Here is a 16228-nt window from a genome sequence, read left to right on the forward strand (position 1 = left end):
TCTCTAACCTGAAAAAGAATAATAAAAAAATAAATAAAATAGATCATTCTCTATTAAGAGGGAAAATGTCAGGTGCAGGAAAGCAAATATCAGGCTAAGTGTTACCCATTACAGTAACCACTTCACCGACGGGCAAGCGAGGGAGGGGAGACCCAAGGGCTGCAGGGCTCTGAGCAGCCTCCAAAACCCTGTGTCCGTCAGGGAGGCTGTGCAGGGAGCTGCCTACCTCTGAGATCTTCTGGAACTGGTTGTTGGACTGGCTGCACTTCTCGGCTGTCTCCAGAGCGACTTTATAGTTATCCACAAATGCTTTGTACACGCCGAGCTGGCTGGCCTGCAGGGAGGAGTCAGGGAACAGAGGGAGAGGAGGGTGGGAGGGGAGAGGATTAATGAATGGATGAAAGCTTCAGAGTACCTGGAGCTCCCGTGCACTGAAAACCTCTCACTCAGCTCCAGAGGGCTCGCTGGGAACTCCGGGAAACGCAGGGATGAACATATTACAGTGCCCCTTTGAACTGGACAGTTTCCATGGAAACCAGCTCAGCCAATAAGGTTCACCAGGGGGTCTGGGGTTGGGGAGACCAGGCTAGCGCCTTTGTCGGCCTGCTAGAAATTCAACTCCTCACAGCATCCAGCTTTCCTCAGCACCATCAAGGTCTCCCAGGGTTTGAAATCCCTTAATGTCTCATACTTCCTTCACATCCGGGAATTAGCTGGAGCAGGGAGAGAGGGGTGTGTGTGTGTGTGCTGGGTGGAGCTGTCACGTGTGGCCTGCTCAGGCCTCCCTCCCCATGTGGAGCATGACGCACAGCATTTAAAGGTGCGGTCTTGGCCGGGTGTGGTGGCTCACGCCTGTAATCCCAGCACTTTGGGAGGCCTGAGGTCAGGAGTTCCAGACCAGCCTGGCCAACATGGTGAAACCCTCTCTCTACTAAAAATACAAAAATTAGCCAGGCGTGGTGGTGCGTGCCTGTAAACCCAGCTACTCAGGAGGCTGCAGTAGGAGAATCACTTGAACCTGGGAGGCCTTTCACTTTTTTTTTTTTTGCCTCCCCTGTTGCTCTCTCTAACCTGAAAGAGAATAATAAAAAAAATAAATAAAATAGATCATCTTCTATTAAGAGGGAAAATGTCAGTTGCAGGAAAGCAAATATCAGGCTAAGTGTTACCCATTACAGTAACCACTTCACCGACGGGCAAGCGAGGGAGGGGAGATCGCGTCACTGCACTGAAGCCTGGGTGACAGAGTAAGACTCCGTCTCAAAAACAAAACAAAACAACAAATGAAGGTGCTGTCTTTCCATGTCCCTTGGCCTCAAGGCCCCGTCCTCGCCTCTTCCACCTCCTCTACCTCCAAGGAGCCAAAGCCCCAGCCTCAGTACACGTTTGCCTGTCACTCAGAATCTAACACAAAGCTTTTCCTGAGTCACAACCACATACAGCCTTGCCTCCTCTGAGAGGCAGGGCAGATCCCATCGCCCCTTTCTGCAAAAGGGGAAACCGAGGCTCCGTAAGTCAATTCCCCAAATATTTATGGAAAGCCTTCACTGTGCTGTGTATACACACTTCCTCTCAAGGGACCAAAAGGGTAGCAATTCAAATTAAAACCTTCATGAGATATTTTATGCTTATCAGAAGGGTCAAAATTTAAAAGTCTAATTGACAGCAAGGGCTGGCAAGCATATGTGGAAATTTAAACTCATTGTTTTTTTTTGACACGGAGTTTTGCTCTTGTTGCCCAGGCTGGAGTTCAGTGACGGGATCTCGGCTCGCCACAACCTCCGCCTCCCGGGTTCAAGCGATTCTCTTGCCTTAGCCTCCTGAGTAGCTGGGATTACAGGTATGCGCCACTACCATACCCGGCTAGTTTTGTATTTTTAGTAGAGACAGGGTTTCTCCATGTTGGCCAGGCTGGTCTCGAACTCCTGACCTCAGGTGATCTGCCTGCCTCAGCCTCCCAAAGTGCTGAGATGACAGACGTGAGCCACCGCGCCCGGCCAATTTAAACTCTTACAGACTACTTGGGGGAGTGTAAATTAGTACAATTATTTGGAGAGCAATTTGTTAATAACTAATAAAGCTGAAAATAGGCCAGGCCTATTTTCAGTTGAACTAATAAAGCTGAGAATAGGCACAGCCATCTACTGCTTAGCAAATCCACTTCTACATACAAACCGCAGAGCTGTATTGTTCAGTACAGCAGCCACCAGCTACGTGAGGCTGCCAAGCTACCTGAGACAGGGTCGGTTCACACTGAGATGTGCCGGACATGTAAAACACACAGGGGGTTCCAAAGGCTTAGTATGTGAAAGAGAATGTAAACTACCTCGTTAATTTTTAAATACTGATTACACACGTTGAAATAATATTTGGATCTGCGGGAATAAATAAAAGATATTCTCAAAATTAATTTCACCTGCCTATTTTTACTTATAAAAATGTGGGTATTAGGGGCCAGGCGCGGTGGCTCACACCTGTAATCCCAGCACTTTGGGAGGCTGAGGCGGACAGATCACCTGAAGTTGGGAGTTCAAGACCAGCCTGGCCAAAATGGTGAAACCCCGTCTCTACTAAAGATACAAAATTAGCTGGGCGTGGTGGCGGGCGTCTATAGTCCCAGCTACGCCGGAGGTCAAGGCAGGAAAATCACTTGAACACAGCAGGTGGAGGTTGCAATGAGCCCAGATTGCATCGCTGCACTCCAGCCTGGGCGACAAGAGCAAGACTCCGTCTCAAAAAAAACAAAAAAAAGGTGGGTATTAGAAAATGTGAAATGACGTATGTGGCTCATAAGCTATTTCCATTAGACAGCAGCGCTCTGGAACAAATGGCCTGTGTGTGCCCCAGGGGACTCAGGGGTGTTCACCGCCTCACTCTTCCTCCTCGTAGAGGAGGGACTGGAAACAAATGCTCGCACACGGGGGAAGCCGCACGCACAGCCATGAACGTGGATGCACCAGATTCACACATAGCATTGCTGACAAGCTCCAAAGCGGACATGGATTGAACTGTGACATAATACACGTGTATACTGATACACTTTTTTTCCTGAGATGGAGCCTCGCTCTGTCACCAGGCTGGAGTGCAGTGGCGCGATCTTGGCTCACTGCAACCTCTGCCTCCTGGGTTTCAAGCAATTCCCTGCCTCAGCCTCCCGAGTAACTGGGACTACAGGCACCCGCCACCACACCCAGCTAATTTTTGTATTTTTAGTAGAGATGGGGTTTCGTCATATTGGTCAGGCTGGTCTTGAACTCCTGACCTCAGGTAATCGCCCACCTTGGGTTCCCAAAGTGCTGGGATTATGGGCGTGAGCCACCATGCCTGGCCTTACATACATTTTTAAAGTACATGCAGTTGGGAGCTGTGGTACACATACCTAAAGCCCTGGCTACTTGGGAGACTGAGGTGGGAGGATCACTTGAGCCCAGGAGTTCAAGTCCAGCCTGGACAACATAGCAAGACCTTTTTTTGTTTTTAAAGTACAGGCCACCCAAAATATAGATATGTAGTAAGCACACAAACTGCAGTCTGGAAGACTGTCCACCAAATTCACACCAGTAGCTGCTTCAAAAGGGAGGAGGAAGGGAGGGGAGATTCCACCTTAACGTGTGACGCTGTATTTTCTTCATCAGAAGGTTTTGCTGTGTTATTCTCCAGAGTTTCTGGTTTAAATGTTTTTCAATACAGTAGCAAGGGGGATACAGCTGCTGCCTGGCCTCCTCAGGGGCCTCGCTTCCCACCAAGGTGCTGGGGGAAGTGGGCTGCTGTGGACCCCAACCCCGGACCACCTGCTTTCTGCAGGATCCTCATGTTCCCCGAGGACCCAGAGAGGCTGAGGTGGGGATGGGGGCGGAGGTAGGGGTCGGGGTGGAGGTAGGGGTGGGGGTGGAGGTAGGGGTGGGGGCAGGCTGGCCGCAGCATCAGCTGAGCCTGGAACCTCCCAGGACAGAGGCAGAACCCTTTGAGGAAGCTGGTGGGGCAGAGGAGTGGGGAGAATCTGGAAAAGCCAGAGAGGGGAGAGAGAGTGGGGATGCTTGGGGTGACGCCAAGGCCAGAGGCATTTAGGTCTCAGCTGCAGAAGGGCCAGACTTTAAAAAGGGGGGGACGCGGCTGGACTTTAAAAGGGGGCGGGGCTGGAAGGGAGGGCGTTTATTTTGCTTTCCAGGGAGTACTGAGGCCCGGCCCATCAGTGCCCACGCTACAGAAGATGTGCTAGACAGCGGCTTCCTAAGCCAAAATCAAATCGCCAAGATTCTTCCAGGAAAGGGCCCCTCTTGTCCCCTTTCCCATGAGAAGAAGCAAGCCTGGAGGCCCAGGTTGGCACACCACCCTCCCAGGAGCCAGCTGTGCGGAGGCCTGAGTCCAGGGTTACGGTCATCTCCGGGACTGCCATCGCCACAGTCACCCCAGGCTGTAGGACCCAAGGCCTGGTTTGGCAGGTACATTAATTGGGAAGTGCAGGTTGCTTGGAAACAGCAGCCTGGCACTGGAGTGATCTCACAAAACAAACAGCAGAGATGCTAATTCGCTTCTCTCAGTAACGAATAATCAAATACCCAGAGACTTCGGCTGAAAATAAACCACCTCCAGATGCCAGGCCTGACCTGGCTCCACCCGGGTCCTCCCAGGCCTGCAGCCCCAGCGGCCTCAGGCATCAGTTCCCAATGCTGGGGAGGGAAGGTGGTGGGTAGTAGATTCATGGCCAGGCCTGTGGAGCTGAGACCAGAAGAGGGGACAGCCAGGTCCACGTGACAAAGATAAACTGTGACAGCGTTTCCAACAACCCTAGGCTTGCTCTCTTCTACTTCTGAGGGATGAGGAGAGGATGCCCCCCAGGCCACTCGGCTCAGGCGAGCAGGCAGTGATGACAGGTGTTCATCATCCCTGAATGGGAGGAAGCAGGTGGATCTGCTAGAACCAGAGTGTGGCATTCCCTTGAAAGGATACCTTCTGGGGTGCCTCTTCCCGATTTAATAATAATAATAATAATGGCACTGATGATAATGACTAGTTACTAAGTACTTATTAATTTATGATGCTCCAGGCCCTGTTCCAAGCACTTTTCCTTTTACTTTATTTTATTACATTTCTTTTTTTGAGACAGTCTTGCTCTTGTTGCCCAGGCTGGAGTGGAGTAGCACAATCTCGGCTCACAGTAACCTCTGCCTCCTGAGTTCAAGCAATTCTCCCACCTCAGCCTCCCGAGGCTGGAGGATCACAGGTGTGCGTTATCACGCCTGGCTAATTTTTGTATTTTTAGTAGAGACAGAGTTTCACCATGTTGGCCAGGCTGGTCTTGAACTCCTGACTTCAGGTGATCTGCCCACCTTGGCCACCCAAAATGCTGGGATTATAGGCGTAAGCCCCTGCCCCAAGCCTATTCCTTTTTTTTTTTTTTTTTGAGACGGAGTCTCAGTCTGTCGCCCAAGCTGGAGTGCAGTGGCGCAATCTCAGCTCACTGCAACCTCCACCTCCCAGGTTCAAGCGATTCTCCCACCTCAGCCTCCTGAGTAACTGAGACTACAGGCGCCTGCCACCAGGCCCGGCTAATTTTTTTGTATTTTGAGTAGAGACGAGGTTCCACCACGTAGGCCAGGCTGGTCTCGAACTACTGACCTCATGATCCACCCACCTCGGCCTCCCAAAATGCTGGGATTACAGGCGTGAGCCACCGCGCCCGGTCAGGCCTATTCTATTTCTTTGTAGAGCCAGGGTCTTGCTATGTTGCCCAGGCTGGGCTTGAACTCTAAGCCTCAACTGATCCTCCGGCCTCAGCCTCCCAAAGTGCTGGGATTACGGGTATCAGCCACCACACTCAGCTCCATGCACTTTTCAGATATTAACTCCTCAGAATCACCCAATGAGGGAAACACTATCACTATCCTCATTTTTACAGATGAGGAAGCTGATGCAGAGCGGTTGGGTAAGTTGCCCAGGTGCAGGTTTAATCTGGCAGAGCTGGGATTCAAGCCTACTTTGTGATCTGGCTCTAGAAGCTGTGCGTGAGAAACAGGGCTCTCAGGACAGAAACCTCGGGGCCTGTGACGTCTCCTTCGATGCCCCTCCGGGTTCTCCCCAGGCCCAGTGGTCAAGGTCACGGTGCATTCACTCATTCATGGAGCGACCACTGGGCTGGTTCCGGGGGTCTAAGAAGAAAATGCAGGCCAGGCGCGGTGGCTCACGCCTGTAATCCCAGCACTTTGGGAGGCTGAGGCGGGTGGATCGCCTGAGGTCAGGAGTTCAAGACCAGCCTGGCCAACGTGGCGAAACCCTGTCTCTACTAAATCTACAAAAATTAGCTGGGCGTGGTGGCAGGTACCTGTAATCCCAAGGACTTGGGAGGCTGAGGCAGGAGAATGGTGTGAACACAGGAGACGGAGCTTGTAGTGAGCCGAGATCGCACCACTGCACTCCAGCCTGGGCGACACAGCGGGACTCTGACTCAACAAAAGAAGAAAGTCAGCCCGTCCTCCTGGAGCTCGCTGTGGTTCGGGGGAGTCAGGCAGTCACCCGTGCTCACTACGGGCACTGGCACGAGGCCTGCATCTGGGGGCCTGGAAAGCCTTCTCGGAGAAGGTCCCTTCTAAGCTGGGAGCTGGCCAGGGGAAGCCAGAGGAGAGGGCGAAGGACATTTCAGGCAGGTGGGGCCTCGAGTACGAAGAGTTAAGAAAGCGCCTGCCCTGGGAACTGAGAACAGAAAGTCCAGAGTCAGGAAGCACAGAGGTGCGGGGAGGAAGCTGCCAAGGCCAGGGCTGGACACAGGTCAGTGTGCAAAGGGTCTCTCGAGCCATTCCTCGGAGCCTGGCCTTCATCCGAGGGCCGTGGGGAGCCACTGAAGGGGCTGTCAGGGTTTTCAGTGACTCTCTCCCCTCTAAGGAGAGGTGGGGGTGGGAGGGGAGTGGGCCTGGAGGCAGGAGCCAGGAGCCACAAAGGAGGACACACAGCTGTCCAGGTGAGGGCCATGGGTGGCCAAGAAAAGGAAAAGGCAGCGGTGAGCAATGGCCAAAAAGTGGACTCCACAGGACAGGTGGGGGGAGGGGGGCAGCAAGAACGAGTCTGAGGCACTCACTGAGATAAAGGCAGGAAGCGGAGCAGATAACTCAGAGACAAGGAGCTCAGCTGTGAACACTCTCGGCTGGAAGCCCTAGGCATGTCCAGGCAGGAGAATCTTCTCCAGTGTGAGAAAGGCAAAGCCCTGTCCATTCAGCCCAACAGGGCAGAGGAGGAGGAGACGGCCTCCAGCCACTCACACCCAGAGAACAGGGCAGTGGAGGAGAAGAAGGTCCTCTGGCCACTCACACCCAGAGAAGAACCGCGGCCTGGACTTCCAGTCTCCCTCTTGCCTGCTGGGCTGTCAGACATTACGTAGGAGAGCTGGGGAGGGGGCTCCATGGGTCTGACCTGGGGGTCCTCCAGGGGACACAGCCAGAGATGGGGCAGAGCTGGGGGAGAGGGTGTCACAGAAACACAGGGAACTGGCCGGGCGCCGTGGCTCAAGCCTGTAATCCCAGCACTTTGGGAGGCCGAGACGGGTGGATCACGAGGTCAGGAGATCGAGACCATCCTGGCTAACACGGTGAAACCCCGTCTCTACTAAAAATACAAAAAAAAAAACTAGCCGGGCGAGGTGGCGGGCGCCTGTAGTCCCAGCTACTCGGGAGGCTGAGGCAGGAGAATGGCGTGAACCCGGGAGGCGGAGCTTGCAGTGAGCTGAGATCCGGCCACTGCACTTCAGCCTGGGCGACAGAGCCAGACTCCGTCTCAAAAAAAAAAAAAAAAAAAAAACACAGGGAACCAGAAGACTCCGTGAGCATTTTCCAACACGAAATCCGCATGTTAACCCACCGCTCCTGCCACTCCCAACCCTGCAATGCTGGGCAGGGCTGGGCTTTAGTGCTTTCTGCTCTTGGGACCTCAGGAGAGGATCACTGGCTGATGGGTCCAACTGCTTCCTTTTACAGAGGCAGCACTGAGATGCAGTGAATCCCTGAGGTCTCAGGGGAGCAGTCCTCGCGCCCCCAACCCGGCAGGTGCCCCTCTGTTCACTGAGGGACAGGAGACTAGAAGCCCAGCAAGGAGCCTCCATTCCAGGGCTGGTTCCACGGAGCACCCTCCGGGAGAGAGACGGAGCACCCTCGGAGAGAGAGATGGTGCTCCCACAGAAGCACCCATCCACCCGGCCCGTCTCCACCAGCCCTAGAAGTATCTATCCACACAGCCCGTCTCCACCAGCCCTAGAAGTATCTATCCACACAGCCCGTCTCCACCAGCCCTAGAAGCGCCCATCCACCCAGCCCGTCTCCACCACCCCTAGAAGTATCTATCCACCCGGCCCGTCTCCACCAGCCCTAGAAGCACCCATCCACCCAGCCCGTCTCCACCAGCCCTAGAAGTATCTATCCACACAGCCCGTCTCCACCACCCCTAGAAGTATCTATCCACACAGCCCGTCTCCACCACCCCTAGAAGTATCTATCCACACAGCCCGTCTCCACCACCCCTAGAAGTATCTATCCACACAGCCCGTCTCCACCACCCCTAGAAGTATCTATCCACCCGGCCCGTCTCCACCAGCCCTAGAAGTACCCATCCACCCAGCCCGTCTCCACCAGTCCTAGAAGTATCTATCCATCGAGCCCGTCTCCACCACCCCTAGAAGTATCTATCCACCCGGCCCGTCTCCACCAGCCCTAGAACTATCTATCCACCCGGCCCGTCTCCACCAGCCCTAGAAGTATCTATCCATCCAGCCCGTCTCCACCAGCCCTAGAAGTATCTATCCACCCAGCCCGTCTCCACCAGCCCTAGAAGTATCTATCCACCCGGCCCGTCTCCACCAGCCCTAGACTATCTATCCACCCGGCCCGTCTCCACCAGCCCTAGAAATATCTATCCACCCGGCCCGTCTCCACCAGCCCTAGAAGTATCTATCCACCCAGCCCGTCTCCACCACCCCTAGAAGCGCCCATCCACCCAGCCTGTCTCCACCACCCCTAGAAGTATCTATCCACCCAGCCTGTCTCCACCAGTCCTAGAAGTATCTATCCACCCAGCCCGTCTCCACCAGCCCTAGAAGTATCTATCCACCCAGACCGTCTCCACCACCCCTAGAAATATCTATCCACACAGCCCGTCTCCACCAGCCCTAGAAGTATCTATCCACACAGCCCGTCTCCACCACCCCTAGAAGTATCTATCCACCCGGCCCGTCTCCACCAGCCCTAGAACTATCTATCCACCCGGCCCGTCTCCACCAGCCCTAGAAGTATCTATCCATCCAGCCCGTCTCCACCAGCCCTAGAAGTATCTATCCACCCAGCCCGTCTCCACCAGCCCTAGAAGTATCTATCCACCCGGCCCGTCTCCACCAGCCCTAGACTATCTATCCACCCGGCCCGTCTCCACCAGCCCTAGAAATATCTATCCACCCGGCCCGTCTCCACCAGCCCTAGAAGTATCTATCCACCCAGCCCGTCTCCACCACCCCTAGAAGCGCCCATCCACCCAGCCCGTCTCCACCACCCCTAGAAATATCTATCCACCCAGCCCGTCTCCACCAGCCCTAGAAGTATCTATCCACCCAGACCGTCTCCACCACCCCTAGAAATATCTATCCACACAGCCCGTCTCCACCAGCCCTAGAAGTATCTATCCACACAGCCCGTCTCCACCACCCCTAGAAGTATCTATCCACCCGGCCCGTCTCCACCAGCCCTAGAAGTATCTATCCACCCAGCCCGTCTCCACCACCCCTAGAAGTATCTATCCACCCAGCCCGTCTCCACCACCCCTAGAAGTATCTATCCACACAGCCCGTCTCCACCAGCCCTAGAAGCTCCCAAGGCTGCACCGCAGAGGCCTAGAGTCAAGGCACCGGCCCTGGGTGCCCCATTAACACACAGGCCCAGGCTTTCCTCCAGAACTCGGAGACGACTCAGGCCTTCAAGGAGTCCAAGAGGGCTGCCCCGTCCTCTCCCTCAACACTCTCGGCTCCGCTGAGGCCCCGCGTGAGGACCCTCCATCACTGGGGGACTCACCAGCTTCTGGAAGAGGTGGCCCATGGTGACCTGGCTGTCCCACTGTTGCACCTTGGGGCACAGGTTGTCGTAGAACTCCTTGTGGATCTCGTAGATGTCCTGGATCTTGTAGAAGATGGTCTCGATCTGCTGGATGGTGAGCACGGGCTGGGAGGTGGTGGCGGTGGCCTTCAGGGGTTTCATGGGCTGGGAGAAAGACGGGAAGAAAGAGCAGAGGTCGGGGTAAATAAACCAGAGTGTCGGCAGGCCCCGAGGCCGATCATTAGTCCTTCCCGCTGCCCAAGTCCTGCCCAGACAAGGCCGCCGAAGGCAGGGCACTGAAACGAGCTTTGTATCAAGGAGCCACTGCCACAGGCCCCAACAAGCCACACACTGAACGGCAGGAACCTGGCCCGGCAGCTCTGCCAGGCCCGAGGGGTGGTGCCGGGGCTCACTCCCCTACCACGCACCTGAACTCAGCAGCGGCCTGTACTGGGTTAACAGGGTCCACGTCCTTCTTCCACAATATCCTGTGCCCCGAGTCATAAGCTCCTTGTCACACTTCAGTGGAAGGGAGGGTTGACTGGGAACTCAAGCCCATAGCTGTTTCCTTACACGAAACAGAACGTGGTTCTGGGACTCAGAGGGTAGGGACCCGAAGTTACTCAAGACCAGTCTTGGCCTCAATGATACTCCAAGTTCCCGTCACTTGGCACAGGGAAAGAGATGGGGGTTCGCGTGTCTCCCACTGCATCCCACTCCCGTGGTAGACATGCTAAGCGACCGTGGTGGTCCTTCCCACAGCGCATGGCAGGGGTCTCCAGTCTCAGACTCTTTCTGAACGCCTGCCTGTCTATACCAAGGTGCTCCAGGCCCTGCCAGTGTAGACGGTGAGACGGCAGACAACAGAGACCAACCCCCAGCACCCAAGCTGACGCCATCACCTTCCAGCCCAGCGGCGGGACTGTGGGATAATGGGATGTGCAGGCATTTCCTCAGTGTGGTTCTCTGCATTTTATAAATCACCTATAATGAGTAAATAAGAATAATCAGAAAAAAAAAAAAAAAAAAACAGAGATGCCCAGGCTGTACTGCAAAGGCCACTGCAGGAGACAGGGCCTGATAACCAGCTGTACAGGGAAGGCGTGGCAGGGAAGGGCAGGGCGGCCAGGAGGACAGCAGCCATGTTGGATTCTGTCGATGTTCTTCACCTACCGAAGGCCACGTGGAAAGAGGCTTAGACTTGGCCGGGCGCAGTGGCTCACACCTGTCATCCCAGCACTTTGGGAGGCCAGGAGTTCGAGACAAGTAAGCCTGACCAACATGGTGAAACCCTGTCTCTACTAAAACTACAAAAATTAACCAGGCGTGGTGACACGCACCTGTAGTCCCAGCTACTCGGGAGGCTGAGGCAGGATAATTGCTTGAACCTGGGAGGCAGAGGTTGCAGTGAGTCAAGATCGTGCCACTGTGCTCCAGCCCGGGCAGCAGAGCAAGAGTCTGTCTCCAAAAACGAAAAAAGAGGCTTAGACTTGGCCGGGCGCGGTGGCTCATGCCTGTCATCCCAGTAATTTGGGAGGCCAATGCGGGTGGATCACCTGAGGCCAGGTGTTTGAGACCAGCCTGACCAACATGGTGAAACCCAATCTCTACTAAAACTACAAAAATTAGCCGGGCATGGTGGCAGCCACCTGTAATCCCAGCTACTTAGGAGGCTGAGGCAGGAGAATCGCTTAAACTCAGGAGACAGAGGTTGCAGTGAGCCGAGATTGCGCCACTGCACTCCAGCCTGGGCGACAGAGCGAGACTGTCTCCAAAAACAAAAAAGAGTCTTAGACTTAGTCTGGGTTGCTCTGCAGACCCAGGAACAGTGGGGAAAAGTTATGGGGTGAGATTTGGGCTCACGAGAGCCGTCCCCCATAGGATTAAGTAGCGAGCTTTCCGACAAGAGAAGTATTCTAGCAGACAATGGGTGACTCCACTGCTGAAAATGCTGCACTGAAGGGAACACCAAAGCCATCGCCAGCTCCCTCTGGAGCCATCACCAGCTCCAGCCAACCACGGCAAGCTCCCGGTCCAGCCTCACTCCAGCCTCACATCTGATGATGTCTCATCTACTCATTCACATCACCTCACTCTGATGGAGGCAGAACTCACATTCGCTGGAAGAATTCTCATCTACTCAGACACCCAGATGGTGCTCTGCCTTCTGGCTCCCTCATCCTCCGAGCTCTAAAAAGCCCAGATGCAACAATCCACGCAGGACAGAGCAGGCCCCTCCTTCTGACTGTTGCCATGCTAGAACCAGTGGCCTCTCAGCATCCAGTCCTTGCTAGGCAAACGCATGGGGTTCAACCTGGTGCAGGCCAGGCAGCGTGGGCTTCAGTCCCAGCTCTGCTGTGGGCACATCACTCAGGGTCCCCGGGCTTCCTGTCACCAGCAGACTCGTTTGTGAAACTGGGATAATACGGCCATGCGCTACCTACTGACATTCCGGTCAGTGCACACATGACCATGGTCCCAGACTGCATTTTTGTTTTGTTTTTTTTGTTTTGAGACAGAGTCTCACTCTGTCACCCAGGCTGGAGTGCAGTGAAGCAATCTCAGCTCACTGCAACCTCCGCCTCCCAAGTTCGAGCAGTTATCCCACCTCAGCCTCCCGAGTAGTAGCTGGGATCACAGGCATGCGTTATCATGCCCGGCAATTTTCTGTAGTTTTAGTAGAGACGGGGTTTCACCATATTGGTCAGCCTGGTCTCGAACTCCTGACCTCAAGTGATCCACCTGCCTCAGCCTCTTGAAGTGTTGGGATGACGGGCGTGAGCTACCACCCCCAGCTGAGACCTTTATAATCCAGTTGGGTGAAATGGACCAATACAGATAAAATGACTATGGACAATGTGACTGACTGTGCACACCAACCATGTGGTTCCAAAGTTGTGCTGGAGCAGCCTGGAGGGCTGCATGGAGGAGGAAGCCATACCAGGGCCTTGGAGAGCTCAGCAGGTGGAGGAGTAGGGGGGTAGGGAGGCATCCCAGACAGGGGAACAGAAGGCACTGGGGGGCAGGAGCAAGGGAAGAGTGTCCCCCCAAGTCCAGGTGGGTGAGCTGAAAGCTTTGGGGACTTCCCACCCTCCATGAGGGACATGGAGTTTCAGGATTGACATAGTCCTAAGAGTTTATCCTTTTCACCTCGACGCAGGACCCCACAGAGGAGCCCACGTCGCCACAAAGTCCCCAAATCCATGAATTCTTGTCCCTGCCTTGGTGCAGTCCCCACTGAGGAGGGAACAGGGAAGCAGGAAGGCCAAGGAGACAGGATTTCTCAGAAGCCGCCGAGGACGCGCTCGTCTGCCACCCACGCAAAGACAAGACACAGTGGTTCTGCTTCCTTCTAAACTTCCCACCCTGTCTGCAAAAGGGGAAGAAATGGACGCTTACCCACAGCCAGTCACAAGGACGGGGCCTGTGTTTGGGGCATCAGATGGTTCTCATGACACAATGGGGAGCTTAGCTCTTACTTCTGATTTCACTTGGTGGGAGGGGACAGGGCTGGGTGTGTGTCCTTTGCTGGCCAGGACCCTTGAGGCCGTTATTTTTCTCTGGTGAAGTCCCACATGGGCTCGGGGCAGGAGGGTGGACTGAAAGCCACGGTGACGCACACTGAGCTTTGGCACGGCACAGCCGTTCTGCCAAAGTGCTAGCACACCACTCAGGCACCCCCTCCTCCCCAGTCCTGCTACAGAGGCAAGGGCAGGCCCCGGCTCTCCATTTCACCATGAGAGTTCTCGGAGAGGACCCCGAGTGACCTCCACCCTGGCTCCCAGCCCAGCTGCTTCTCAGGAAGACGGGCCTGGGCCGGTTCTCACTTGCCAGTGGGACTTCACACAGCCGTTTGTCTGCTGTCCCACAGCGACTGGCCTTTCGAAATAGGGGAAAGAAATGTACCCACTTCCTCCGCCTCCTGCCCCAGAAGGCCTGGCATGCTTGCTGCCACGCCACCCTAGTTACTCGTCACTGGAGCCCAGGGAGGAAGGCGTCATTCACCTGTTTTATAGATAAAGAGGCTGCGATACAGGGTGGCTATGAGCCCCAACGCATGGCCAGGACAGTCCACCCCAGGAGGGCCAGTCGTGGCCAGCAGTGGGAGGGGCTGTGGGGAGTGGCCTCACCCTGTGGCCCCGGCATAGCAAGACGCAGTTCCCAAGCTCAGTTCCCAGCGTCAAGGAGATCCAGAATTTCGATGCATTTGGCTTCGTCTTTTTTCCTTCACCCCCTGCCTCGGCCCAGGCTCCCAGGCTTTCCCTGTAATCGGAGCCCACCAGGAAGCAGGAGGGCCCCAGAAGACGACCCCCACCAGCAACCCAGAGGCCAGGACGGAGGCCTCTGTGCGGAGGCTCGTCTGCCCTGTGTGTGCACACGGTTTTAGGTACACACACCCAGCCCTCTGACTATCAGGAAGCGTTCAGCTGAAAGCAAACAGGCCGGGGCAGAGCGGTGGGAATGGGGTCAGGAGCGGGAAAGCGAGCATGGAGGGGATGAATGTTCTTCTCCTTCGGGCTGGCCCCTTTGTGAGGCCGCCCCGAAGAGCAGGTTTAGCTTCCTCCTTGCTGAGGGGTGGGGAGGGTGTGGGGGTTCCCAGCTCAGGGAGGAGATGGGGGAGGGCGTGATTCTTTCGCTCTGAGGTTTTCTTCTGAGGCTGTGGCTGTGGAAGGTCCCACTCCTGCTTCCTGAGCCCTCCTGCCACAGACCTGGCCTCCCAGCAAGTTCCTCCGTCGCTCCCTCTGGCCCCTGCTCAAGAAAGAGCCAAGCAGGGGCCCAGGAGGAGAGAGCTGGAGAAGCGGGGGGACCTGCCCCGGGCACATCAGGAAGGGGGCCCCTACCCCACAGATTCTGCCTTTGGGGCATGAGCTGTTAGAAAGGCAGGGCAGGGAAGGAAGGGCTCTCGGTCTTGGCCCAGGGGAAGAGGCTCGCGGATGGCAGGTGGGATCTAAGGGTGTCGTGTCTGATGGGGACGGGCGCCGCTCCCTCCTTCAGGGAAAAGGTGTGTTGTGGCAGGAACCAATAAGCCCTAACCTGTTTCCTCTCCTGGCACTGGAGAAATCAACAGTATCAACGAACACTCAGGCTATGTTCTGAGAGCTTTATGTGCTGGGCGCAGTGGCTCACGCCTGTAATCTCAGCACTTTGGGAGGCCGAGGCGGGAGGATCACATGAGGTCAGGAGTTCAAGACCAGCCTGGCCAAGATGGTGAAACCCCATCTCTACTAAAAATACAAAAATTAGCTGGGTGTGGGGGTGGGCGCCTGTAATCCCAGCTAATTGGGAGGCCGAGGCAGGAAATCTCTTGAACCCAAGAGGTGGAGGTTACAGTAAGCCAAGACTGTGCCACTGCACTCCAGCCTGGGCAACAGAGCAAAACTCCGTCTCAAAAATAATAATAATAACTCTGTGTATAAATTCCTTTAATCCTCACAACGACCCCATGAAAAGCATACTATTCATATACCCTGTTTGCAGATGGAAAAACTGAGGCACAAAGGCTCATTCACCTGCTGAAAGCCTGGAGCCAGTACGGCCAGGCAGTCTGGATCCTTTGTCCGAACTCCTTTCAAATATACATCCTGTTAGTCAGGACAACTATGTTCTTTTTTGGCACAGCAATTCATGGTTTCAAAGACGAGTTTCACGAGTGTCTGACGGTGGTCTCTTTGCCTGTCCTCCTTTCTTCCACTAACATTTGAGTGTCTTAAGTACTCAACACCGTACGAGGTCCTGAAAGGACCCATGGAAAGAGACAGAAAAACCGGCATCACTCTCATCTTGAGATCCAGAAACGGAGGCTCAGGGAATTTATGTATAGCTCACCCAAAGACAGCAGTTTTGTTTTTGTTTTGTTGTGTTTTGTTTTGTTTTTGAGACAGTCTCGCTCTGTCGCCCAGGCTGGAGTGCGGTGGCCGGATCTCAGCTCGCTACAAGCTCCGCCTCCCGGGTTCCCGCCATTCTCCTGCCTCAGCCTCCCGAGTAGCTGGGACTACAGGTGCCCGCCACCACGTCTGACTCATTTTCTGTATTTTTAGTAGAGACGGGGTTTCACCGTGTTAGCCAGGATGGTCTCGATCTCCTGACCTCGTGATCCTCCTGCCTCGGCCTCCCAAAGTGCTGGGATTACAGGCATGAGCCACGGCGCCTGGCCAAAGCCAGCAGTT

The 16228-nt window shown here is 54.9% G+C and overlaps 1 protein-coding gene across 20 annotated transcripts in view; it reads right to left on the reverse strand.

Moving 5' to 3' along the window:
• ABR (ABR activator of RhoGEF and GTPase) overlaps positions 1 to 16228 on the reverse strand; it is a 235714-nt gene that overhangs the window by 82852 nt on the left and 136634 nt on the right. For all 20 annotated transcript variants that reach the window (XM_015118163.3, XM_077969708.1, XM_077969710.1 and 17 more), the window contains 2 exons: positions 10041 to 10226; positions 227 to 334 (listed from right to left, as the gene is read on the reverse strand). In XM_015118163.3, coding sequence (XP_014973649.3) covers positions 227 to 334; positions 10041 to 10226 — 294 coding nt within the window. The remainder of the gene's footprint in view (positions 1 to 226; positions 335 to 10040; positions 10227 to 16228) is intronic.

Source organism: Macaca mulatta, chromosome 16 (genome assembly GCF_049350105.2).
Source record: "Macaca mulatta isolate MMU2019108-1 chromosome 16, T2T-MMU8v2.0, whole genome shotgun sequence".
Classification (NCBI taxonomy): Eukaryota; Metazoa; Chordata; class Mammalia; order Primates; family Cercopithecidae; genus Macaca; species Macaca mulatta.